General features: G+C 37.1%; 1 protein-coding gene across 10 annotated transcripts in view; it reads right to left on the reverse strand.

The window, feature by feature from the left end:
• Positions 1-1,821: 1,821 nt before the first annotated feature.
• The window catches only part of PLEKHH2 (pleckstrin homology, MyTH4 and FERM domain containing H2), a 58,687-nt gene continuing 34,451 nt past the window's right edge, over positions 1,822-26,057 (reverse strand). For 9 of the 10 annotated variants that reach the window (XM_075749119.1, XM_075749120.1, XM_075749123.1 and 6 more), the window contains 17 exons: positions 25,700-25,858; positions 24,965-25,045; positions 22,304-22,483; positions 21,393-21,501; positions 21,177-21,289; positions 18,702-18,881; positions 17,841-17,938; positions 17,196-17,373; positions 15,252-15,407; positions 12,562-12,659; positions 12,053-12,194; positions 11,528-11,648; positions 11,153-11,294; positions 9,432-9,561; positions 8,496-8,582; positions 6,655-6,792; positions 1,822-5,549 (listed from right to left, as the gene is read on the reverse strand). In XM_075749119.1, the coding sequence (XP_075605234.1) occupies positions 5,367-5,549; positions 6,655-6,792; positions 8,496-8,582; positions 9,432-9,561; positions 11,153-11,294; positions 11,528-11,648; positions 12,053-12,194; positions 12,562-12,659; positions 15,252-15,407; positions 17,196-17,373; positions 17,841-17,938; positions 18,702-18,881; positions 21,177-21,289; positions 21,393-21,501; positions 22,304-22,483; positions 24,965-25,045; positions 25,700-25,858 (2,295 nt within the window). In that variant the 3' untranslated portion in view covers positions 1,822-5,366. Of the gene's footprint in view, positions 5,550-6,654; positions 6,793-8,495; positions 8,583-9,431; positions 9,562-11,152; positions 11,299-11,527; positions 11,649-12,052; positions 12,195-12,561; positions 12,660-15,251; positions 15,408-17,195; positions 17,374-17,840; positions 17,939-18,701; positions 18,882-21,176; positions 21,290-21,392; positions 21,502-22,303; positions 22,484-24,964; positions 25,046-25,699; positions 25,859-26,057 lie in introns of all 10 variants that reach the window. The other variant, XM_010312460.2, reaches the window with a different exon arrangement.

Consider the following 26,057-nt stretch of genomic DNA (forward strand, 5'->3'; position numbering starts at 1 on the left):
CTGGGCTTGGGGGACCTCGACTGTAGCCCTCGTTGTTAAGAGGCAAAATATTTCAGCTGTGGAGAAAGCCAGGGATGAACAAACAAGTCATAAATGGCGGGAGTCTTTATTTTACCTCAGTCTTAAGCATTGGCTCCTGATAAACTCATGGTCCTCAAGATAGTTTTGTTAACACAGGGGGGAGTGAAACAAGACCTGAGATAGTTCCTACCCCCTAATAAGTGAACTGCTGTATAAGAAAGTAAGTAATTATTTTGTCTGGGGCATACAAATCAAGTATTATACATGTAAATAAAAGTAAGTGCTGTCACAAAAAGGGGACATAGGCTAGATGATTTCAAGTAAGATCTATCAATCAAAGATGAAATCCAAAGATCATGTTAGGGTTAGATCAGAAGGTGGGATTTAAAGGGTGCAGTAAAACTGCAGGATGACCCAGCATATGGAAGGGATATAGGATGTAGGCGAACCTGCCAAGTCAAAAGTGTCTTACATCAGGGAAGTGACCCAAAATCCAAGACAGCAATTGCTGCTGACCTGTAGCTGAGTAACTGCGTTGTGTCTTGAGAGGCTAGAGATAAAAAAAAAACCTAAGCAAAATCCTCTCTTATCTGTTTGATCAAAACCAGGAAAGTGGCCTCCTTCATAATGATTAACTCAATTAATTTTAACTGTTCTTTCTTCCTTCCCTAAAGAAGGCTTATATAGCTGCCTACAGACCCTAAGTAACACTTTAAATACGAGATTTTTCTAAGTTCAACTTGCATAATCAATCAGTTTCAGTTCCAGAAGCCTTCATATGGTTACTTTCCCCTGTCTTTATTTACTTGCAGGTTTTCACATGGATCTTCTAGCACCTTTGCTAACCCCCTATGGAAACCATGGTGTTGCTAATTAAAATCCAGAAAGAAACTTCATTGGTTAGTGTTGTACTGTGGCAGGTCATGCTGATGCCTTTCTAAGTGCGTTTCTTTCATCAATTTCATTTCAACAGAATGTTTCTGATATCTTGGTATATGAAGACAGTGCTGATCTATAATCAGCGGTTAGAGGTGGTGAAAACCCTGGACAAAGCTACTATTGCTCTGCCAAAGAAAGCAAAACTAAGGTAGGAATTGCTCCTGGCACTACAATCTAGGCATGTATTACTGCAAGAGCAAGAGTGTAACACTAAAAAACAAAGTATTTTTATAGTGATTTATTCACTGACAGAGAGGTGGCAAATCTGGAAGATGCTGCAATACAAATCTGAGCTGCAAAGCACTGTGTAAGGCTCTGCAATTAGTAAGCTGTACTGAAGTCCAGTCTGGAAACGAAATTGGAGTTTTCAGTATTTTAAGTTGTTTCACCTTACTCAGTTTCATTTCCTTTGCCCTAAGAAACTTAAAAAAAATTTTTCTTCCTAATTCATTATTACTGAGTTCCTAATCACCTTAGTTAAAATTAACTCAAACTAATGGATTGCACTGAGCTGTATGGACTATTAAAGCTCTACCTAAAGCTTTAAGTGGTGCATTCCTTTATGCAAGGATGAATTTCTTCCTTCAGGACCTAACCTATAAAAACCTGTGTTAGTCTGACAAGGAACTCCAACACCAAATACCTACCAGCTGCCTTTTGTAGGGAAACATATGCTTCTATTTTAAATTTTAATATAAACTAAACCTAAAATAACAGAAAAGCACTAATTTTGTGGATTGTATTAAAAATTCAAAGCTTTATAATTTGCCTGCTGTACTGCAGGAGTAAATAGGTCTTGCATGTTTTAGAAATGAGCAGTTTGCTTACTAATGCTGCTGCACAAAAATTGACAAGGCAAAGTGAGGTTCAAATAATATATTAATTTACATTGCATTCCAAATAGTATTTTCAAGTCAATGTTTAAGTGTTTATACAGTGAGTTACCAGTGATCTTTGGGTCATTGTCAAGCTCAGATTCATTGCCCATTTAAGCTGATCATTGTTACCGACCGCTAGCTCAAAGCAAGCACAAAAGATGTTCTGAAATTCTTTACAGAAGGTGAGATCTCCTTGTATGTGCTAACACATTAATCTTATCCTGAGAATATTTTTACAGCCTAGGTTCTGCAGGCCTTGAGCATGAGAAGTTCTTCAGCATCAGTCCCAGAGGTCGCAGCTCATTTGACAGCTTCCATCGTATCACAGCTGCTGAGGATTAGAAGGTGAGAAAGGTCTTAGTTCCTACGTGGGCTTTAGTCATGGATTAGGTGGCACAGTATGAATTGATTTGGTGGATGACTCAAGGTTAAGGCTGAGGTGTGGATCACTCATAAGGCTTGGGCTGGAGGGGGAAGGCAGAACAGCCTATCTCCCTGGACACTGAAATTTTCAGCTTTGCTGTCTTACATTGTGTGGTATCCTCTAAGTAGCTCTAGAGCTAGATTAACATGGAGTGAGTCCCCCTGAGACTTGCACAGCTGTGTTTGCAAGCTGAGCTGTTGACATGTGCTTGCATGTTTAAGAGACTTCACTTGGTGACTTAACTTGAAGGGAAGTATCTGCTTGAGGAGGTTACTATCATACTACAGAAACCTCACTCTTGCTAATCAAAATCCTGAAAGAAACTTCATTGTTTAGTGCAGTGTTGTCATGGTAACTGTGATTCTGAGTGCATTTATTTCTTAAAAATTAACACGGCGTTTCTGGTGACTATATGGGATTAATAGTGACCTATAATGAGCAGTTAGTGGTAGTAAGTCTGGAAAGTGCTGCCAAAAAAAGGGAAACTAAGGCATGGATTGCTTCTGGCACTGATGCAGGGATACACTCCAACAGCAAGAGCTTAACAGTGAAAAGCAAAGCCATGTCTATAGAGTTACCTACCCAAAGGCAGGCAGGAAGGTCATACTCCATAGATTGTATACTGCTTTATAAAACATCTGTTTGTAAGGCTGCGCTAATGCAAACTGTTTAAAAGATTCAAAATCTGCACATCAGCTGTTTGTATTGTGTATCGTGTTGTCTCCAAATTTAACAAAGATTTTAAAAACTACATGAACAAGCTCACTAGCAAAACACTCCACTTTTTTTTGCCTTCTAATAGAACCTGATCTGCCACATTCATTTAAAACTGGACAATTAGGAAAGAATTACTAGTTGGAGTAGTCTAGGTTGAGAGTTATCATTTCACAATGACATGAAGATTTTTTGGTTTTGTAAATTGAGGTTTCTAATCATATTTGAGAAGCTTTAGACTACAACCTGAGTATAACTGATGCAGTAGCATCTGTCTGAATTGCAACTGCCCTGCCCCCCTCAAATCTCTGAAAGTTAACTATTCTGCTGATTGCAAAGAGATGTTAATTCCTACCTCAATTTCACCACAGTATCTGCATCACTTCACATGGGGTGCTGCACAAAAAGATGCTGCAGTTGGTGCCAAGGTCTCTCATGACTTCCAGTATGTTTTCCTTGATGATGGCAGGAGATGGGCCACCCACTAGGAGCTAAACCTTCTGCTGCTGGCCCCGCCTCCTTGAAAGAGAAGGTTCTAGGGCCACCACCAAAGGGTGACAGTTACCAGGAAGCTCTTCCTGCATTGCAAATGTGAAAACAGCTAGAGACAGTGTGTTTGTTACTTGCTTGTAATTTTCAAGATAAAGCATTGGCCCATAAAGCATTGACACCATTCATAAAATGGTGCTTGAGTCCTGCAGACTCAGGCTGGGGCACTGTCTGGGTGCAGACCGTAGCCGTGGCAGGACTTTGAGAGCTTGCAGAAGAAACGTATTTATCAAGTCAGCGTGCCAGTTTGTCTTTCCACTTTTAAAAAGTATGTTCTTTTCACAACCTGTATCTCCCTTCCAGTCTATTCTAATTCTTCAGAGGGATACATCCTAGCTTTCACAGATGGCAAACAGCTGAAATTTTTTTTTCTCTCGAGTATGTGTATATCTGAAATATTTAAATGGCATAAAACAAAGAAGATAGCCAACCTTCAAATATTGAAATTCATCACTGTGAAATTACTTCAGTGTTAAGTAATTAAAAACCAAAACAAAACAGTGAGGGCTAGCAGTAAGTGATTAATGATCCATGATCATTAGCATGAGTAGAAGTGGAAATTGTGAAATGTATACAAATCACTGATTTATTTTTGACTACCTTCTCTATGCTTGGATCTAAATTCTCTATTAAGAGTATGCTGCTGATCCATTTCAGAGGCTGCAGAAGTGGTTTCTTTGCACGGCAACAACGGTTTCCGTGAGGTGAGGCCTGGCAGAAAAAAATGGGTGTAATTTCTATATATTTGACCCTAGGTAGCACTGAGGCTTGCAGCTGAGAAAGGAAAGTGCTCCTAGGTCCGATAGTGCAGATGCAGCATTAGGTCTTCAGTGTGTGAGAACATTATATTAGTATTATAATATGAAATGTATATATACAAATGAAAAAAAAGAAGTACAACTTTTACAAAATATTTTTCTGAATCAATGTATATACATTATACACATTATACATGGATTTCATATGTCACATATGTGTCCAAGTTTATATAGTTCAAGCAATGGCTTTCTGTGTTATTCTTGTGTTTTGAATTCTGAGTTATTCTTGCATCTGTATTATATTATTATTATGGCTTAAAGAAGAAATTAGCTACGGGATCTTGTTTAACAAAACTATACTTGATACAGTGCCTGTCCAATTTAGATTCTTCCAAAAGGCTGGGGCAGAGAGGGATTATTTAGAAATTTACCAGACCAAGGCTGAAGATTTGCCAGGTAAAATAGTTGTATAACAAAGGCTACAGTGTATCATGAGAATACTCTTTAAATTTATAATAGTTACATGATGTGCTTATGCATTTTTTTTAAAGAAGAAACAATTATACAAATCAAACAATTCCTTCTTTTTAGTCCCATGCTGCTTGTTTTGCAAATAGGGAGGGGTGCTGGAAGTGAAAAATATTTCATATTTGACTGTTTTTTTAAACAAAAATTCCTTTTCAAAATGAAAGTTATACAATTGTATAATTTTGAAAAATAGAGATGAAGAGTTGAAGACAGTTTGGTCCCTGAGTAAGTATCTGGAAACCTACTAAAACCTATACAATTGTTCCCAAGGCGACCTTTCCCCATCACTATCAAGAGACAGATTTATTTTTGAGTTGTAAGGACAAGCCACCCACAATAAAACATAATCCTTAAATTGGCTCATCATCATTCCAGTTCAGGCCAGGGTTTTAATTAAAGGACTCCTCCTGTTATATACCATTGAAATGAATATAAACCTGTCTCCCTTTCTTTTGTTTATGGACCTGCTTATCCTCTATGTCTTGTACATCAAAAAGTTTTCAATTGGTGTAGAAACCCTGTACCAAAGATGCATTATCACAATACATAATCCTTTCATAACAAAGTGGGACATTTAGTTGGTCTGTTGTTTGCAAGAAGTGGCTGACTCCCCATTTCCTTGAGTTTCTGTCCACTTTGAGGTGTCAGTAATGCCGGAGCAGAGAGGTGATGAGCAGCTCCTTTCAGCTGATGAAAGTTGTTAATATAGCTGGCAATCAGTAGAGTGATCTCAAGAATCTGTAACAGGAACATACAAAATTCTTTGAGAAATAGTGATGTGTTTTGACTGCTGAAAAAATAGCTAACTTTTTAGCAAGTGACAATCACCATCAACTAGAAAAGTACTTGTACTTTATCAAACAAATTAACGATGAGGAGAGAGGAGATGCCTAATAGAGCTTTTTTCTATTGCTCCTTGCCAATAATGTAATGTTATTCCCATCAGTATGCTGGATACCTTGTCTTCCACAGTCTTAAATGATTCAAACAGATGGTTTCTTTCACTTTGAGAGAGATTTTGACGTCCGAAAGATGACACTCTTAGAAAAAGCTTTCATGATGTGTTCCCTCAATTTTGCTAGAAAATATCTAGTGCTCAGAGAACTAAAACATAGATAAAAGGAATAAAGACTTCTGGGAGTTTTTTACCATATTTTCTCTTTGTAATCCACACAACCTTGCCTTTAAGGGCATAGTCTGAGGGAACTTTGAACAGGGGTATTTTACTATGCATATTTGTATAAAGTGTCGTGTTTTGACCCAAATTTATATGTGGAATTTTGTATTCTGTTTCATAAATGGTTATGACTAACAGCAAAAGACTTCAAAATCTTTGCTTTTTAAAAAAATACAATCTTACCAGTGAAGGAGAGAATCTAGATTTAAAAAACATGAACAGTTTCTTTACCAAAGGTAAAAATATCCTAGGATTTTTAAGAAGTGACTGATCTTTCAGATCTTGTGTTCTACATTTCCAATGAATTTGTCTGTAGAACACAAATGTACCTTCTTAAAAATTACCTCTGGTGCTCACCAAGCAAGCGGACTAGTTTTTAGGTACTACATATACTTCCTGTCCTTAATAGCCTTTTTTGTCCTTCTGTGAAAAATTTGGAATGTTATAGACAGGGACGTTAAAAGAAAAGGAACATATCAGTATTGTCACTGTTAGCTCTTATATTACTAATTGTTTCACTCTCTAAAACCATCTGGAAAAAGTCAATAATCTGAGAATTCTAGGAATAAAGAAGGTGTTTCATCTTTCACATCTGTTAAGGATTACCCACTACAAAAAGTAGAGAAGTATCAGATGGTGGGAAACTATTTCAGGTAATATACCAACCTTTGGTTTTGTCATGGCAAAAAGGTGTTTTTCAGTTGATTTGTCCTTTGTCTGAGCATTGTTAACAACCAACATAAAATCATCTTGATAGCCTCCAAAAGTCATCAGACTCTTATATGTATATGTAACTGTTAATCGCTTAAAAAGGAAAACCCAAAAAACAAAACACAAAGCTATAAGTAGGACAATGCAGGAAGAACAGATTATGACAAATACTTCTTTCAAAAATGCAACTACATGTGTATTTTTCAAAATGTTGTTAGCCTGTAATGAATCTTGAAATAAATTGTAAATTTGGGGATAGCTTCATTCAGAACTTCACTACGAGGAATTTCCATTGCAGATGATAACTCTTGTAAGTTTGACCTCTGTTTCTATTCCAAATTAATTATAAGCAGGTTTCAACTCAAGTGTGTAATTCAATTTACACAAGTCTTGACTAACTTTGAGAGAAGTTAATCTTAGGAGTTCTATTTGAAATTGAAGCAGTGCCTAAATAAATTATATAGCAGAGCATGAGACATCTAAAGGGATTTAACTCCAGGACTTCTTTTGTGCAGTGATGTAGTTAACATACACACAAATGAAATTAAATTCTGTTCTCTTTTTTTCACACCTCTGATGAAACATAAATGCTCTTCAAGGCTCCTCTGCTTTCCATGCCTCAGCTCTTATGGTTCAGTGTTCAACACCACACTAGTGGCCTTTGAGCCTATGATTAGCTCTTAATTTATCATTACAGCTCATATTAATTCGCTGCGGATGTTCACTTTTAAAATTCATTGTCTGACAATATCTGTACAATAAGTGACGTAATGTCCTTCAGTTACTAAATCTCTTTTTGCCCTTATTTTGAAATACTGTTTTCTCTAACTACCCCTTGCAACATCATTTCTGATACCTTAGTCCTTCCTACAGAAAATAAGAATATTCCCTGGAAATGGAATATTTCTTGAATGGCAAGTAAGACCTGCTGATATTGTAAACTGGCAGTGCTCTGCAGAAATGCCATAGCTAGCTCTATGAGTAGACAGTGTTTATAGAGCTTTCTGCAGTCTGACGCAAGCTCATTTTTCTTGTTCTGAACAGAGCTGCTGTTTGCTCTTCTCATGTTCTTTGTTTTATTATTTAACTGCAAAGAAATGTAATGAAAAGGCCCATATCAGTACCATTATAAAGTTGAGATTTTAATTTTCTGATATTCAATATTAGCACTTGCTAATAGCACCATGCCATTCTGTTTCTTTGCAGGAGATAAACTAAAGCAGGGATCTTCTCAGGCACTGCTTTTTTACAGTGATTACCATGAGTCGTTTTCTGTGAAAACTTTTATTGCAAATCAAAGAAAAATCAGAGACTAAAATGACATAATTAAATAACACCGGGTTATATTACCTACTATTAAACAAAAATAATACAATGAAAATAACAATCTTTTAAAGTAACTGCTCTCTGCCGAGTGTATGTATTATGAATAATAATGGAAAATGAAGTCTCTGGGAAAAGAAAATTAATGTTATTGTGAGAACTGTAACTATGGATCTCCTGACATCTGAATGATTAAAACATTAACATTTCATTAAAAGATATAAAAACTGTATCTGATAAACAAAAATAAATTCTGTACAAAGAATTCATTACTTATTTCTATTATTAGTGCTACTATAGTGATGACAACATTAAAGCATTTTGAAAGGAGTGAATTTTTGATTTAAGAAAAAGACTAGATAACTTAGCATGGAAGGCTAATGCCATCTTTTGTGTAGTATGGTGGCGAATCTCTCAATATACTCAGTATTAAAATCCACTTTGACCAAAATTAAAACAGAAACTTCACTCACCATAGAGCTGTAATCTAGGATGCTTATGCCGTCTTCATGTACTGCAAACCATATGAAGGACTTCTCAACTGAGGATGTAGCTAGAGGCTACAAAGAGAAAGTTCTTTAATTACTGCTTCAAAATGAGGCAATATGTAAATAATTAACTATCAGCTATTATAGAGCTCTCTCCAACCACAGATCTTACTGAGATTTACACTGGAAGGGAACTGATGTAAAGGAATTGAAGTAGCTGCCCAAAGCCATGTAGGTGGCCAGTGGCAGAACTATGAACTCAGCCTAATACTCTTGAAACCTTCCCTGGTGCTTAGTCCAATAAAATGTATATTTTCATTAATAAAATAAAAAAACCCTGTCAGGTGTTTTAAAGTTTGTTCACTAGCACGTATGTCTACATATGCAAAGAACAGAGTGCTGATAAGCAATTTTTTTATATATACACACACACACACACACACACACACTGGGATTACCTAATAAAACGTTAGGGGTGAGGTGATGATAGTTTTGTTTAACATAGCCGTTATTTGAATCAAGAGAATTACGATACTAGTGGTTTAAGAGAAATTGAGAGAGGCCAGCACAGAAGGGAGTGTTCTGAATACCCTCAACAACATTTAATGTTTCTGCAAGGTTCAGCTTCCATAACCAGTTAATGATGCCTCTTCGATATTCTACTAGTTATCAGGCAAAAAAAGTCTGAAACAAAAAGGCTACCTCAAACAAAAGTATAAGAAAATGAAAAACATATTGGAAGGTTACTATTATGGTATACTTAGTACTATGACTATTACGTTTCACCAGTATATGGCTTAAATCAGTAATGTGACAAGAGATTCAATCAGCACATGTATAACACACTCATTTTCAACAAAGAGGTATTACTTTTTGCAAATTACATTTATATTTTAACTCTAACTCAGTAAAGTTTCTTACTTTTGCTGCAAACAATTTAGCACCAAAGAAAGACCATTTTCTGGCTACAGTGAGATAAATGCGCACACAGTCTGCAGCACTGTGCCCCCGGAGAGCCATCCATCTTGTAGACAATCGCTGACAAAGCTGTCTGTTGAAATGAAATATGTAATTTAGTTACTGAAAGGAATTTAAATGCTTACCCATAGTGAGTTTAATGAGCAAAAAAAAAAAATCTCCATTTGTTAAAATGATAATTTAATACACCTATCACTTATATAGTATTAAATAAATCTAAAACATCATTTAATGTTTTTATGCACATGCAAATTATGAAATATCTTCTAATTTCTGCAACATTATGATTAAATAGTGATGCAGCAGTTGCAGCATGAAGGGAAAATGTCTAGTACAGCTTTTAATGTTTTTCTACAGATAATCAATCTACCTTTATCAGTACTCAGCAGCTATGCCAGTTGTCATTCCAAAAATCCATCAAGCTCAGCACATATCTTTACCTGTGGCTAGTAGTAGATGTGGAAGATACAGCTCAACACTACTCTTTTTTAGCGTATCTGGGCACTGCTACCAAAAAGGGTGCTTCTGATGCATGATGCGTTCACACTGGCTCCTTTGTGGCCCCATGATGAGCTGGTTCAATAAAATGATCCTATGGAAAACTAATCCTCCAAAAAAACCCACCCTAGAATACCTTTCTAGCACACTGACTTGCAGGAATGACTCACCCGGCAGCCACAAGATTATTAGATGCAGCCCAAGAAAAGGGAGGGGGAATGGGAGTAAATGGTAAAGGGAGATCTTTCACTTGCAGCTTAGTCTCTGGAAGTTTATGAAGTCAAACTGCACCCTCAGCAAAAGAATACCAGAAACAGGGCAAGTATGGAGTGATTCTTTCCCTGCCACAGACTTCCAGCTCTGGCAATTGGTAGTTTAGGGACTACTTGAACAGTTCAACAGACGTTTGACTTATCTTCCATGAGTTAGTCTAATCTAGGACCTCTTACACTTTGTTCTTTGAAATTAATTGTAAAACTTTCTATTTGTTTTATGTATACTTTTGAATGTCCCTATTATCTACTGAGTATGTGATAATGTTACTTTGTGCAAATGATAATAGCTTTAAACTTTCTCAACCCTCTAGTGAAGAATGAGGAAAACATTTCTGTAATGTTTACTGGACTTCAAAATTGCTGTATCATTGACTTTGGATAATTTATTGCACTGTTCCACTCTTCTTTATGTTAATAGATGTTGATTGAAATGACTTGCAGATTATTTGTTTTAAATTAAGTGATACCTTACTAGCAAGTCCACTAAGTTAACATATTGCCAGTTTGACTGGCTGCCAAAGATCTCACATTTGAATAGCAGTCAGTCAGATCGGATCCTCGTGTCCTTTACTTTCAGTAGTACTTTAGTCTGTGCACAGACTTAATTTAGATTTGCTGAATAAGAAAAATAGGAATTTCAAAATCTCTGGGTTTCGTAACACTATGTAGTAACTTGTACAGCTTTCGCTGGAATGCGTGCTTAATGATGGTCCTCTGTTTAGATTAGAAATATACAGAGGAAATGGCTTCTTCAGTTTAGTAAGAAAATGAGTTTCGAACACAGGTTTCATTAAATATAGCGTAACAGTCAGTTGTACCTCATGACAATTTAAAACCTCCTCATTTCACTCTTAGATTTTTAGAGAATATGAATCACAAAATACATCTCACCTTAATTGTTCCTCTGAACAACCATGCCTGTATCTCTTAGGGTAGAATCTTTCCAAAACTTGTTTCAATGTTTGACTGGACTTGGACTGGGAAGTGACTTGCCCTGCTGGAGTTGAGAAAGGCCGTTCAAAATCTCCAATCTCTATCTAAGGGAAAGACCACGAAAAAGAAAATTTTTTGTTACTCCAGAGTAATTTGCTAGCTGGGTATTAGGAGCTATCTTTTCCCCTGTCTTACCAAATATAAAATGAAAACCAGCTTGTCAATTAATATACATTTTTCACTGATACAAAAATCATGCAAGTAATTTTATTTATTTTATATTTACCATGGAAAAAAGATAAAGATCAAGTATAAAGTGTACAAATATAATACTTACTACTTCTGCTCTGAGATTGCTAGATCTCCAGCTGACACAAAACAGTTTAGATTTATTGAGTAACACCATCAACCATGAAATAACTTTCTCAATAACCTTCCCTTGAGCCTTTAATGTCTTAAAAATAAAACAGATCTTATCAAGACCAGGTCTAGTAAAGGAGTCTTAGGCTTTCATTAAACAGCTGTTACTTTGGTGTATTAACTTGCAGAAATCATGTAAGGAATAGTGAATGAAGAAACGGTACATGATTACATGATATTTAATCAAAGAGGGCCTGACTGTGTAGGAGGTAAAGCACGTTTTATCCATACTAGTGCCAACAGCAGCATACGCTGTAAAGCATTTCCACCGAAGTACAGAGTTAGCCTTACACAAAGATTCCAGCCGAGCCCACTTCCTGCACTATCGTGTGTAAAAGGTGAAGGTCAAGCAATCCTGGACCAGTTTCTTTATTCAAGTTTATTTCAAGTTTTTCATCTGTAAAACTGCTGTGTGAGTCATTAATGCACAAGGATTACCTGAGCTAAAAGAGCTGTCAATTCCATTGCTAGTTCTTTGTTTACGGGGAAAAGTCCATTGACTATTTGATCATTTGTCTGATATACTAGCAGCAGCTTCTCTCTGTCTGTCTCCCCATGGACTTGAACTGAAAAATAAAGCCTATAGGAAAGACAGAAAGTTATTAAATAAAGAAGATAGGGAAATGCATTAGCTCTAAGGATTAGCAGTATCTGCTCTGAATGTGACATGTTTACATCAGTGTCAGAACACATTAGCAGAGCAACACTTGTACTTGAACCAGTGGGCAAATATTTAATTTCAGTCTTCTGAGTTCAGTGTTGCCTTTTTTTTTTTTTTTTTTTGGCAGCCCTGCTCACCTCTTAAGAACTAGAAAAAAATTAACTATACCCATTTACTATTTTTGTTGCAAGCATTGAGTTAGCCAGTAATTTTCAGATGAAGAAAGTCTGCAGAAATTGAAAATAATCTTGGGACAAGGCAGAGCTGTTGTACTTGCTATACAAACCTATTTTTGTAAGTAAGCCGGACAGTCCTTGTGCCTTCACATTTCCCAGGGTGTTGTTCTTTGGAGGCTTGCTCCCATTTTGAAATAATGTCACAGATCTAGAAGGAAAGCAATACAAAGCTGACTTTGCCATGTATTCCTCTTTCAAAACACCTTTGAATGGAAGTTGCCTACTTATTTTAATATCTTTTACCTATTACATATCAGAAACATACATAGCTTGAATTTTTAAACTTACTGAAAGATAACATTACTTGCATTTTTAGTTGGAGCATTTAATAATTAACGTTTTTGTTGTTTGTTTATCCTGCAACACACACGCTACCTTTGGAAATGAGCCATTAACATGCTTATATGGAAAGGCCAGGTACTTGATTTAGCAGCAGCCAATGAATGTGTAATTATGCAGCATGAGTTATATAATTAATCAAATGCCTTTGATCTCTGCCTTCTCCTGCTGCTGCATTCTGGAGTTTTTCAGGTCCTTTCTAGTAACTGCTATAAAGTTTGTACGAAGTTTGTTATAAACTGCAGCAAGAGTGGTTCTCAAGAAGTGGTGTGGGTGGGTAGGTGGGCAGATGGGGAGGAGGTTAAGTGGAGGTCCTGGGAGCCCTGCTGGGCTTCATGTCACTATTCCTTCATAAAAGAGTCTTTCTGGAATCAGTAATGTGACCAGCTTCTGAAGTTGCATTTACCAAGAAAATAAGTACATTTTTAATACATTTTGCTTTCCATATGGTAATTATTTTAGTAGGGGAAGAGAGCTGATCATGATGACCCTGATTTGTTTGTCACTAAGGCCTGGCTGTACTGCACCTTGTAACTCGAAGTGCAGCTGTGAACACTGGCCAAAGGGTGCGAAAGAACTGCTTGATGGAAACACAAAAAATTCATTATTCATTAGTTGCTAAAAAGCTTGAAAAGCATGTAAGGTTTTATTGAAGCACAGATTATAGTGCATTTTGCCAATCTTTATTGCAAATTATTTAATTGTACAATAGAAGGAACTAAAACTCAGAATTCAGAACAATGATAAGCCAAATATTGGAAATTTCCTGAATTGAACCCTAATTATTCCGTATTTATATAAGGAAATATTCTGTATTTAGATAAGGATCTACCTGGACTTGTGCAAAGCATCTGACACTGTCCTGCACGACATCCTTGTCTCTAAATTGGAGACAGAAGAATTTGACAGATGGACCACTCGGTGGATAAGGAATTGGCTGGGTGTTCACACTCAAAGAGTTGCGATCAATGGCTCGATGTCCAAGTGGAGACCAGTGATGACAGTGATGAATGGTGTTCCTCAGGGGTCAGTATTGGGACCGGCACTGTTTAACATCTTTGTTGGCAACATGGACAGTGGGATGAATGCATCCTCAGCAAGTTCGCTGATGACACCAAGCTGTGTGGTGCGGCTGACACGCTGGAGGGAAGGGATGCCATCCAGAGGGACCTTGACAGGCTTGAGAGGTGGGCTTGTGCAAACCTCATGAAGTTCAGCAAGGCCAAGTGCAAGATCCTGCACATGGGTCAGGGCAATCCCAAGCACAAATAGAGGCTGGGTGGAGAATGGATTGAGAGCAGCCCTGAGGAGAAGGACTTGGGGATGTTGGTGGACAAGAAGCTCAACATGAGCTGGCAATGTGTGCTTGCAGCCCAGAAAGCCAACCATACCCTGGGCTGCATCTAAAGAAGCATAGCCAGCAAGTCAAGTGAGGTGATCCTGCCCCTCTACTCAGCTCTTGTAAGACCCTACCTGGGGTACCATATCCAGCTCTGGGGCCCCCAACATAAGAAGGACATGGAGCTGTTGGAGCGAGTCCAGAGGAGGGCCATGAAGATGATAAGAGGACTGGAACACCTCTCCTATGAGGACAGGCTGAGAGAGTTAGGCTTGTTCAGCCTGGAGAAGAGAAGGCTCTGGGGAGACCTTATAGCAGCCTTCCAGTACAAGAAAGCTGGAGAGGGACTGTTTACAAGGGTATGTAGTGATAGGACAATGGGTAATGGCCTTAAGCTGAAGGAGGTAGATGAGATATTAGGAAGAAATTCTTGCCTGTGAGGGTGGTGAGGCACTGGAACAGGTTGCCCAGAGAAGCTGTGGATGCCCCCTCCCTGGAAGTGTTCAAGGCCAGGCTGGATGGGGCTTTGGGCAACATGGTCTAGTGGAGGGTGTCCCTGCCCATGGCAGGGGGGTTTGAACGAGATGATCTTTAAGGTCCCTTCCAACCCAAACCATTCTATGATTCTGTGGTTCTATAATCCCTTTCTTTTTTTTCTTCCCCAGTATGAATGACTTTTTGGACCTCAAATGGTCATCTTTTGGAGCTATACAAGAAATGTTAACTGAAATCTCTAAATGCATCTTGGACTCCAATTGCTTTTTAGTTTTAAAGGATTGTGATTAGTAACAGCTTACTGTTTCTTTTTTAACCCAGCTGCTACTTCTATGAATAATATCAGTCTCCAAGACAAAGCTTTTAAATATAGTTCACTGAATGAATTTCAGCAATTGAAAAAGTGATGTATTTTTTTAATCTTTCCTTTTACGTTTTAAGGAAAAAAACACTAAGGACAATTTTCAGCCTGAAAAATGTTTTCCTTTACATTGTCTGAAGAGAGTTCTGTAAAATGAAGATAATTTGTTGTTTTATATGCAGAGCTCATTAAAGGTTTTTGTTTACCTTGATGTTTCCTTGAAGACAGTGCTCTATATCCTTGCCAGAGGGATCATCAGAAAACAGTGCAAATCCTGACTGAGCTGGTTTCCTCATTCCTGTATCCTGGTTCAGGGTGTTCAGAAATTCCTCCACTGTGGTAGAGGCATCAAACCCAACAACCTAAAAAAGCAGCCAAAATGTATTTTGCTATCAAACCTATTAAAAAACCCCAATTCCCCCTCGCCAAAAAAAAATCTAACATATTGAAGGGTAATACCTCTAGAATAACAGCGACAATAAAAGAACCATTCTATCCCCTGTCTTACTGAGTTTGGAAAAGATTCAGGATCTCCACATGGGAAGTCAATTTAGTGGAGTTTTTCTCCATCCAAAAATCGACAAACTTCCCAGCACATTATACCTTACTGCAGTTTGTTTATGAAACCAAAGTCACTATCAAAAAGCTTCCAAATGTAGTATTTTTGTTTTCTTTTCTTTGTTTATACTAGTTTCTTTGCACTTGCTACACTTGAATTTCTGTTACACTTGCTACACTTGAATTTATGTAACAGAAAGCAGTCTAGTATCTGAGCTTTTTGTGACAAATACCAGAAGAAAACTGTAACTTCCTACACTTTTCAATATGGTGGTGAAACAAATGAGATCAATTAATCATTTTTCATCCTGTCCAACTTCAGAGGGGTATTTACTGGCAGTTCTGAAATATTTTACAAATGTTGCTCTGTCAGTACTACATAAGCCAGTAATACAGAGAGCCTTCTAAGTTTTATTTTCCCAAATCTGGATTTTTGTCTGTTGTTACTAGTATTAAAGCATTTTAGCAAGAGATGGCAAATGGCTTTTATACAGATACTAGTTGCTGATGTTCTCTTATATCTACTTTGATGGTGTTTTCCTGTATTTGATATGTTGAAGAAAGCCCCTTACCTCTTTTTTGTAAAGAAATATCATGAAAAAGGATATTGGACTTTTATTTTGGGCTTCTCAGTGGTGGGACTTAAAAAAATACCTGTTGAATCTAGCTTTAGAGATGAATACAAGAGTTTTCAATACCACTATAATTGATTATTTGCTGATCCCACTGAAGTAATTGATTTAGTTTATTACAGTTTTCATAACTCTTAAGTGTACATTTTTGAGCAAAAAATAACTAATGAGCAGTTACTCCTTTTCTTCTTCAAACATCAATTTTGAAACCTTTTAGGATGATTTAAATACATGTGGTTTTTTTCTGTTTTACTGGGCAAGGAGTAAGCAATTAAGAAATGTAGAGGGGAAAAAAAGCAGAGTTCTTCTGTGACCTGAAATGGAACGTTTATTTGGTATAGTTTTGATTTCATTCAAAAACTTGCTTTCTGTCTACGAATACTGTGAATTTTTAAAAAAACTATTTCAGCCAGCTGTCACGTTTAGAAACACAAACCAGGATGTGAAGCAGACTGCATGGAAGCCCATGGAAAATTTCCTACAGGCTTTGACTAAGTCCCAAAAGAATAAGAATGAAGTTGTGTTTGTTCTGTAACAAATGGTTATCCTTCATGACTGATAATGGGAGTTAAAAGTGTGCTTCCAGGCCTTCACTGAGATATTTAACTTTCAAGATGTCTGATGAAAGGAAGTGGAATTTAATACCTTTCCCTGTTCTTCAGTCTAATTCATTCAGCTGAAGGTCAGGTTAAATAAGAAACAGAACTTTATTATTTCTCACTCTTGAGAGGTTTTGATTTTTTTTTCTTTCTTTTAAAGATTTTCCCTCAAACCTTTACTCTTCATTGATCAAATCTGATTCAGTTACCTTGTGCCTGCCATTGCTAGCACTGGCACAGGATGAAACTTAAACCATGTTTACCTTAACACTTACCATTCTGTTTCTGGTGTACTACTTCATGTATGAGCTAATAGCAAGGGGCTGGGAGAGCTCAGATTTTGTGGTCTGCCTGACATTACCTGATATATGCCATTCATGAAATGAACTGGAATACTGAAGGGCAGTGAATGGTGGTAGGGATTTCTTAGAAGAGTGGAAAGGATTTCCATTCTGGAAGGTCTGGCTTCTCGGTCTCCGTTCTGCTGGGTACGCTCTACACATCGCTGACAATATATTGCATATTTCCCAAATTCAGTCCTGTGACAAAAAGAGAAATAAGACATTTCTTGGGAACTGATTGAAAGGATAGTAAACTGTGAGTAAATCTCTCTGGGGGTGCCAAATCGGAGGATTACTCAGATTTCACTGCAAGATTTCCAACACATTTTTCCATGTGGAATTACAAAGAGAGTTAGTCCACCGAGACCCAACAAAATTGTGCCAAAGATGAACATGGCTCAGGGTGTTTTGTGTAACTGCCATATTTTGGTTTTCATGGTTTTGCAACATACAGTCAGAGTTCCACTGCAGAGTATTTTTCAAAAAAAAAGGATAACTTTCCCAAGTGATGCATAGAAGTCACATGTACTACATTTTAATAGCACTGAAGCACAATTCTACTCAAATTTAATATGTCAAAATATCTGAAATATTAAATGAAAGATTGAAAATAAGGTATTTTAGAAAAAGTAGTCAACTAGCTGGGTGATAACATTCAGGCACACCTGGAATCTGCATTCTTCTTTAAGTGAAGTTTAAGAAGCCAAAGGAATGGATGCTGGGGCAGAAAGAGTCCAACACAGAGAGCCAAGAGCTGCAAGCCCTGCACAAACAGAAGACATTCACTGTTTTAAACATCTTACAAAGTAAAACTTCCTGCTGTGGCTGCTGGCCAGCACTGCAGCTTACTGTGCCAAGTTGAGTAACAGACAGCTGTAAATAGGAATAAAAAAAACAAAGCACAGAGAAAAAGCTGAGTAAATAAGCATGTCATCTCATTGGAAGGCCAAAATGCTCTCTATTTTACTTGTGTAAAGCAGGTTTCTTTCAGGTCTGGAATGAGAAAGCAGATCAGTTTTTTTCCTGTGTATTAAATGCTTTTTATACAAATAATAAGGCTGCAAGGCCCAAGCACTAATTCGCCTCTTCTATTATATATATTATGAAGCAACCCATAAGACATTTTCCTCCCACCAAGCAGATAGTAACTATTGAAAAAAACAATTATTCAATATTTTGGTATATTTTCATTGCTCTATATGTATGATGCAGCACCTCTCTTGGGAAAGATGCAGTAAAAGAGAATTAGGTTCCATACACGATGTCTTACTTAACAATTTACTTGAAGATAGCCCATTGTATGTCCAGCCTTTAAAAACAACACAGGCACAGATATACTCTATCATACTTTTGATGGAGGATAGCATAAGCTCTGTTTCAGGAAGACACAGTAGTAATAAGATATTATTTCAGGTTTTTATCTGATTTTAAGTAAAAAAAAAAGCTACAGAAGTGTGGAGCCCCTTTACCACTCTAAACAGTCTGCGCTGTTGAAACAGATACCATTAAAATAAATACTGGGTTACCTGTATCGGTCCTGCCTGGTTTTGTGGATGTCGACGTCTAGTCTGCTTAATAAGCTGACAACAGATCTCATTTTGAAGTTCAGGATGTGTGAGGCAGATCTGCAAAGCACTTTGGGCCAAAGATACGTGGTAATCAATGGCAGGAGAGTCCACTGCAGCATTTATAAACAACTGGCATGTCTAGATATAAAATAATAAGCAAGTGAGTTTACATACCAACACAGCTCTAACGAATCTTTTAGATGTTCTGTATAACAAAAGCGTGCTATAATTGAAGTCACCATTAGTCAGTTTACCAGTAAACTAAGAAAACCCTGCTGGCCCTGGAAAAAGGGGTGAAAAGGGGCCAGAATGGATGAAAAGCTATACAGAGACACTTAAGATAAAAACACCTCTTAAAAAACATGCTTTTCACTCCATATCTAATGGAGCGAGCTTTAGCAGGAGTTGCCACAGTTGGGGTGGCAGGCAAGTTTAAGGACAGGTTGAACATAGCTTACCCCTCTACAGGACTTTAAAATGCCAAGTGCACAGCTCTCAGTGGCAGCCAGCGCAAAATGCTCGTACAAGTAGTGAGCACAACATGGCAGAATATACACAGATAAGAAAACCGTAACTCAGAGCCATTTGTTTTACATCTTCGCTTTCAGTGCTGTTTTTACTGTGTATAAGTATAACCTTTCCTATCGCCCATACTGTCTTAGGAAAGCCAGGTGTTAAGCATTTGTTGTGCCGTATTAGAGGAAACGTTACGTATCACTCATTGCATTCACTCTATATAATAGCTGATGAATTTTCAAGGTATATAAGAAAAATACAAGAAATGGATGGAAGCCCAATCTACATCTAGTCTATCTGAAAATATGTGGGTGCATAGGACTAATTTTTGTCAGCAGTGGAATAACTGAAACATGACTTGATCTAATCAATTCCCTACCTGACTTTTAAACTGATTTATACAAAGTTTCGATAAAGGTCATAAAGTCATCATTTATTTATTTTAGGCAAGTGTCTGTGATTTGAATTAGGTCTGAAATATATTCAGAAAGTGATTTCCAAATAGATATAAATTTATTTTTATCAGAGAAGTACAGTCCGTTTTCAATTTCCGTGCTGCAGGATTCCAGAAAATAAGATGGATGTACTTCTTTAAAGTGCTTCAAACATTTCAGAGAAACAAGCTGGAAAGTTTGCCTACAAGTGGCTGTGACTGAACAAACACATGGTGCTTGTCTTGAATTCCTTTCTAGATTCGAACCATTACATGAAAATTCTCCAGATAGTTGATGCTTCAGGGAATTTGGTCTTTAGACTTGTCTAAGTTCTGTGGAGAAAGTTCATTTATCCAAGTGCTATGACTTCCAACTTGTAGTTTATTCAACAATGTACAGAAAAAGGAACAGCAAGATTTTACTTTGTCTCTGAACTAGACTTTATAGCCTGGCTATTAGTTAATGTTCAGGAGTAGTTTTACCTGAGTGAGGGCAGGAAAGAGGAGAAAGAAGGTTAATGGCCTTGCAGCATACTCCCTCTCAGAGATACCAACCACCTATCAGGCCTTTCACCGTGAAGGATATAAGGTTTTACTGGCATACAAGAATTCTCAAGAAGCTAACTGCGGCACAGCAATTATGAACCATTACATGTCTCTTAATCATAAAAAATTTCCACTACTACTCAGAGATACACAAGGTGTATTTTTAGAGGTGTATGAAAATTGAGAAAACTGTTGTGATATACTTTCAATAATTTTACTCTGTAATAGTTTCTATATTTATATTACTAGAATACCTAATCAGTCTTTTAAGAATAGCTACTTCATATGAATAAAATATTTTATTAAAAAGAGCAGTAGAATCTCTGCCTTCTATCTCAATTTGAAATAATCCGTGACTTGCTTAAACTAGAAACTTTGGCTTTGTTTTGTTTTTCTTCAGATTTTTAAACATCTTCTAGCTGATTTAAATATATTTACAACAAAACTTTCACCTACCATTTGCTCTTCCTGAAATCTAATTGAAAAAATAGTATTTCAGATTAAGTGCTCTGAATACAGGTATCCATCCATGCTGTTAGGTTCTCTGGGGCTTATGAACTTCATGATAAAATTATTTTCACCCATGATGGCCGCAGATTTTTTGACTAACTTGCACTTTATCAATAACCTCAGTAGAAAGGCCAAAAGTTGAAGCCTAAACTGCTCCCTCACAGCTAAAAGTGATCTCTTTACATAGGAAGTGATACTCTTTGGTGAGACAGTGTGGGGACATTCTGCTACTGTCCATTAGTTACCTCCACTGAAGATAAAAGTAAACTTCTTTCTTTTATCTTATCTGTTGAACATCTCTAGTAAGTCAATTAGCAGCCATTCTTGAGCTAATATAATAATATAATAATATAATTATTATGAGCTAATTAGTAATAGAGTTAAAATAGTAACTCAGTAAATAAATAAGGCATCTGCTATGGTTTTACCTTAAATAATTTAATTGCTTCAGTTTGTAGGGCTTCTGATGGCAACGTTGTAAGAGGGGAAGCAATTCCTTCTTTGCTGTGGCAAAGGGTAGGATGTCTCCAAATCTGAGAAGCTAAACAGATAAAATATGTGGGTTTTGCAATTAATTCAGTACATAAGTACACTCGGTAAATAACCATTAGAAGATTAGTATGTTGAAACAAAACCAAACTTACTGGTATCACCTTCCGTATTTAACAGTTTGCAAATAAGTTGTTCAAACTCAGATCCAACGTTTACACTGGTACTTCCAGCTGCAACTGTCAAATGATAAAGCCACGTGTCCTAAAGTAGAAAAACACACAGCAGCTCACTCATTCTGTGTTGGAACGAGCTGCTTCATCAATATCTTGCTCTCAACTTGAAAGAAACACTGCCATACGCTCCTGTTGAAGCCCAAAGGGCTTCAACACCTGTATTCATTGTGACTTTATGTTACAAGTATTAAGTAACGAGCATTGGACAGGGCTCTCTTCAGAAGTCTTTTACCCTCATAAATCATGACTATCTATCAAGGTGTTCTTCCCTCTTCAGAAAACTAACGTAAGTGCCTTTTTGTTACTGCCAGATCCTGCTAACCTGGGGATAAGGATAGAAAGCAAAATGAGGTCTACAAAATTACTTGAGAACAGTGAAGCAATAATAATAAAAATGGTTTTAATCATACCTTTCATTTTCTCTTCACTTCAGTAGGGCACTACAGTCTTCTCTACTGTTTGTCTTATCAGTGAACATGGATAACAGTATCCCAAAACTTCTCATGAAGGTCTGCTACAGGTCTGTGTACAACTTAGTGTAATGTGAGCAAAATTCTTCGATTACAGCATATTTGATATTCTGCACCATCTCCTTATGTAGGCAAGCCTGCTTATTTTCATCTGGTTTAAAATTACCTTCACTAGCATTGGTTCACAGACAGACTCTGATCAATGTTAATGAAGCAGAACCTTCTCCTTGCTTATTATATCAAACTATAAGACAGATGACTTATAGGTCCCCCTCCTCCTCATCTTTAAGAAATACTTGTATCACAGCACCAGACTCATAGACGTGTTACTGAAAGTCAATTAAAAAATGCTTTTATTACCTTCTCATGTTTGGATCCTATAAGAAGATAAGTGGGTCCTTGGTCTTTAGGGTGGATAACAACAGTGTAATGTGTTGATAATAAACTGCGACCACTAGCCTCGTAATCTTCATCAGAATCACATGATCTATCAACTTCTTCAACCTTTGCCTCAAAAAGCTTGATTTGACCAAGAGGAAACTAAAAGTAAATATCAGAAGTAAGAGAGTAAATATTTCCTTCAGCGCACACTAATTTTTATTCCTTATTCTACAAATAGAAATAAAAACATGAACTACCATCAAAACCCATTTACATTTATTGATTCTCAGTCCTGCCAAGGAATGTCAGATAAGCCAGCTGTTGCAGACAGCAGAAGGAGAGTGATATGTGCTGAAGTCTGAAAGGGAGATTTTTAAGAATTCTTTTCCAGGTCTGCTTCTGTATCTAGTAAATGCATTAAATGTCTGTTAGGGTGAGAGAAGTAATTCTTCAGAGTTTCCAGACCTGGTTCCAAGCAAAAACTCCCTGGGTCAAGCCTAGATCTTTAATTATAATCTTGTTACTTCAGAGGACAGCAGTGCAGTGTTGACGTATCTCCTTTGTTCATGCTATAAATTCAAAAGGTAAATTTTTTGTGTGGTAGACCTTCTCAGTTGGTTTCATTCTTGAGTCTGATAGATCACTGTACTTCAGTCTTAAATTGTAGAGGTACTTATGATCATTTATCAGGAAATACTTTCTATGAAAAGTAATTTAAAAGGAAATTTTCACAGAAGTTATTATTTCATAGTCATTATCAACAGGAACCCACAATGAACACAAATACAGCATGCCACCTTCACAACTGGGTGATAGGACTGACAGTGGACAACAGTCCTTACTGGCTATTTTATGCAAAGCTCTGTTCCTTCCCACAGCACCACTGCTCTTTCTCTAACTGTTCAGACATCAGGATGTTCAAAAGAGTGTTTAATGGTGTAGTGAAGAAGCCTTGGCTACTGTTTCTTTGTTGTTTGTGATGTCAAGCAATGCTTAGTGATTCAGCAGAGAGGAATGTTTATTTCCCTTTGGTAAAAGGATAGTGGGGCAGTACAGTAACTAGCATCTTACTTGTGCCACATTCAAGTGTAAGCCTGAAGTAAGTTGTCTTGAAATATCAACATCAGTGAAAAGCAGATGAGGCTTCTCAATAAAAATGTTTAAAAATTGAAAATACAATACGGGAGAGTAGCTGTCAAGTTTGACTCAATCTAGAGTGGGTTTCTTGAATAGTCATTTGATTAGGTGAGCAGTTAATAATATAATCATTTTGAAGAAACATCACATAGTGGCTCTTTATTCCAGTGCTCTCACTAGTAAGGAGTAAAGATGCATGTGGTGATTTGTATTTACTGTAGTGCTTCTGAGGCATTCAACTTTTTGAACAAGATAAGATTCTGAGAATCAAGAGATGCCGTCTCAAGACTGATTTATTCACTAAGTTTAACTAAAACACAGTTGGCTGATTTTTTTTAATTTGAATGCCATTTTGAAAGGAGGCCACTTAAATGGACTCCATTACTGCACAACTGCAGATTGTGTAATTTGTTTCCACACAGACACATTCAGCTACAGCAAACGTGTTTTCACTTAGCAAATTGTTGACATTCGAAATGAATGAGCTTTGGAAAACTTTTCATACATATTCTGCTTACAAAAGCTAAATTCTTATTCTATTACAAGCTACCAAATTAGTTTCAATTTTGCTTTAAAAGGGCAGCAAAACTTGTTCCAAATGTGAGGGAAATATTCACAAGAAGTTTCTTGATGACAAAATACAATGCCTTGGGAGCGAAAGGACAGGTGAAAAGTATGACTAGGAAGTGTCCTTTGTCCTGTCTCTCTAGGTAAAGTTGACTGGAAATATTAGGACCAACAATATTGAGAAGTGTGGGTAGAGAACTAAAGGTCAGGCCCAATGTGGAAGAGCCAAGTCTTGCTCTTCCTTAGCTCCTTGTGTCCTACAGGATATGGGATGTTGGGAGGTTAACTTAAAGCTGATTGGATCCCATTTCTTCCTTTTCTTCCTCAAACAGTATTTTCCCCAGGATTTAGAAAGAATTTTATCATCCCTTCCTTTTGCACCTCATCGGTTGTAGACAGTGAGCTCCTTTTCTGAAATACTGATGGGGAATGGGAACAGATTCCCCCACAGACACACATCTGCAAAGCAGCAAACTCTGCATCCTGCTAGGCTTTTTTTTTTTTTTTTCCTTTCTTGCAGCACTACGATGATAATTTCTTGAAACTTGCAGTCAATGCCCACTGCGAACATATATTAGAAAGGGTCAGCTTCCAGAAGTAAATGATAGCCAGGTCTTTTCTGATGAGTCTCATGCCTGTCAGAAAGGGAGACCTGAACTGCCAGCACATCAGTGTTCCCCTTTGGCTAGGGATAAGAAGATGCAGAGTATCTGTCACGTCCTGTAGGAGAAGATGACCAACGGGCATGCCCTGGATTACTGCCTATTAAATAGGAACCTTCCAAGTTGACAATCTGTGAAGTCTAAATGTTTGGTTATCAAGATAAAATGGGCATATACTACCCAGGCCAATTGTACCTTAATAAAGCTGTAACTTACTGTTTAAAGCCTACTTCAGTATGTTATCTTCCATTCACTGAGGAAACAAGGGACTTACCTTGTCTTCTTGATTACGGAAATAATACAGAATTTTTCCAACTAGGGTACACCAAACTCGTTTGGAATATCCATGTTTCACCTGAAATTACAGAACATTAGGAATAAGCACAGCCAGAGAAATACAGACCACATTTCACCATTTCTCAACTTTGGTGATGTTGGGAACAAATGCCTTGGTTCAAATTCCTTTCCACCAGACAAATAATTAGTTACTAGACAAATAATTAAAACTGCGTAACTATTAAGGGCATAAGAATTAAAGCATTAGATCCTTGTCTAAAGCCTAGTAAACCCAATGTGAGATTTTCATTTGCCTTTCAAGCATAAATTAGTGGAAGTTAAGGAAATGGAAGAAATAAAAGAGAAAAAATCCTTTTATACAATATTCTTACTAGCTTGAAATAATCTGTCCTGGTGAGTAATACAGAAAAAGAGAGTATGCCACTGAAATAAGGTAAGTCAATTAGCTACTGAAACATATGCTGAACTAGGACAGTGCAAATGGAGAACTCAACACAGGAAAAAATGAATTAAAAAGACAAAAAAGAAAAACCAAATCAAATCAAACAGTTATTGCCCAAAGTAAATGAGTTGGTAGTCCTTGTGGATTATCCACATTGTAAAGTACTGGGAAAGCAAATACACATATGATTTCCTTGTATTTATTTTATTGTAGGGCCATTTTCATCCAGATATTACTCTTAAGAGATTAGGGGAAGACAAGTGTTCCTACCTTTGTAAGTAATCCTTTCATGGTTGGCTTGATTTCAGGCTGTATGAAAAGTGGGCTGGCTGCCTGTATTTTAAGAACATTCTGTAGTACTTTGATCCATTCTTCTAAGATGTTGGGAGAATCTGCAGTTAGGTAGTATGTTCGCTTTTCTGTGGTCAGCTGTGTAGTAACAGAAGAGTCTTTAGCTTTAAGAACATTATACATTTGACCCCACAGTGTGGGGGTTGTAATATATACTACACAATATGGTTTCACAACTTTGGGGGGGTTATTTTCCCCGAAGTACTTTTCATTAATGGAACAGTCTGTGGCCAGGAAGAGCAGACAGAGCCTTTCTAAGGCTTTATCTGAAAAGTTC

The sequence above is a fragment of the Balearica regulorum genome, chromosome 3 (assembly GCF_011004875.1).
Source record: "Balearica regulorum gibbericeps isolate bBalReg1 chromosome 3, bBalReg1.pri, whole genome shotgun sequence".
Classification (NCBI taxonomy): domain Eukaryota; kingdom Metazoa; phylum Chordata; class Aves; order Gruiformes; family Gruidae; genus Balearica; species Balearica regulorum.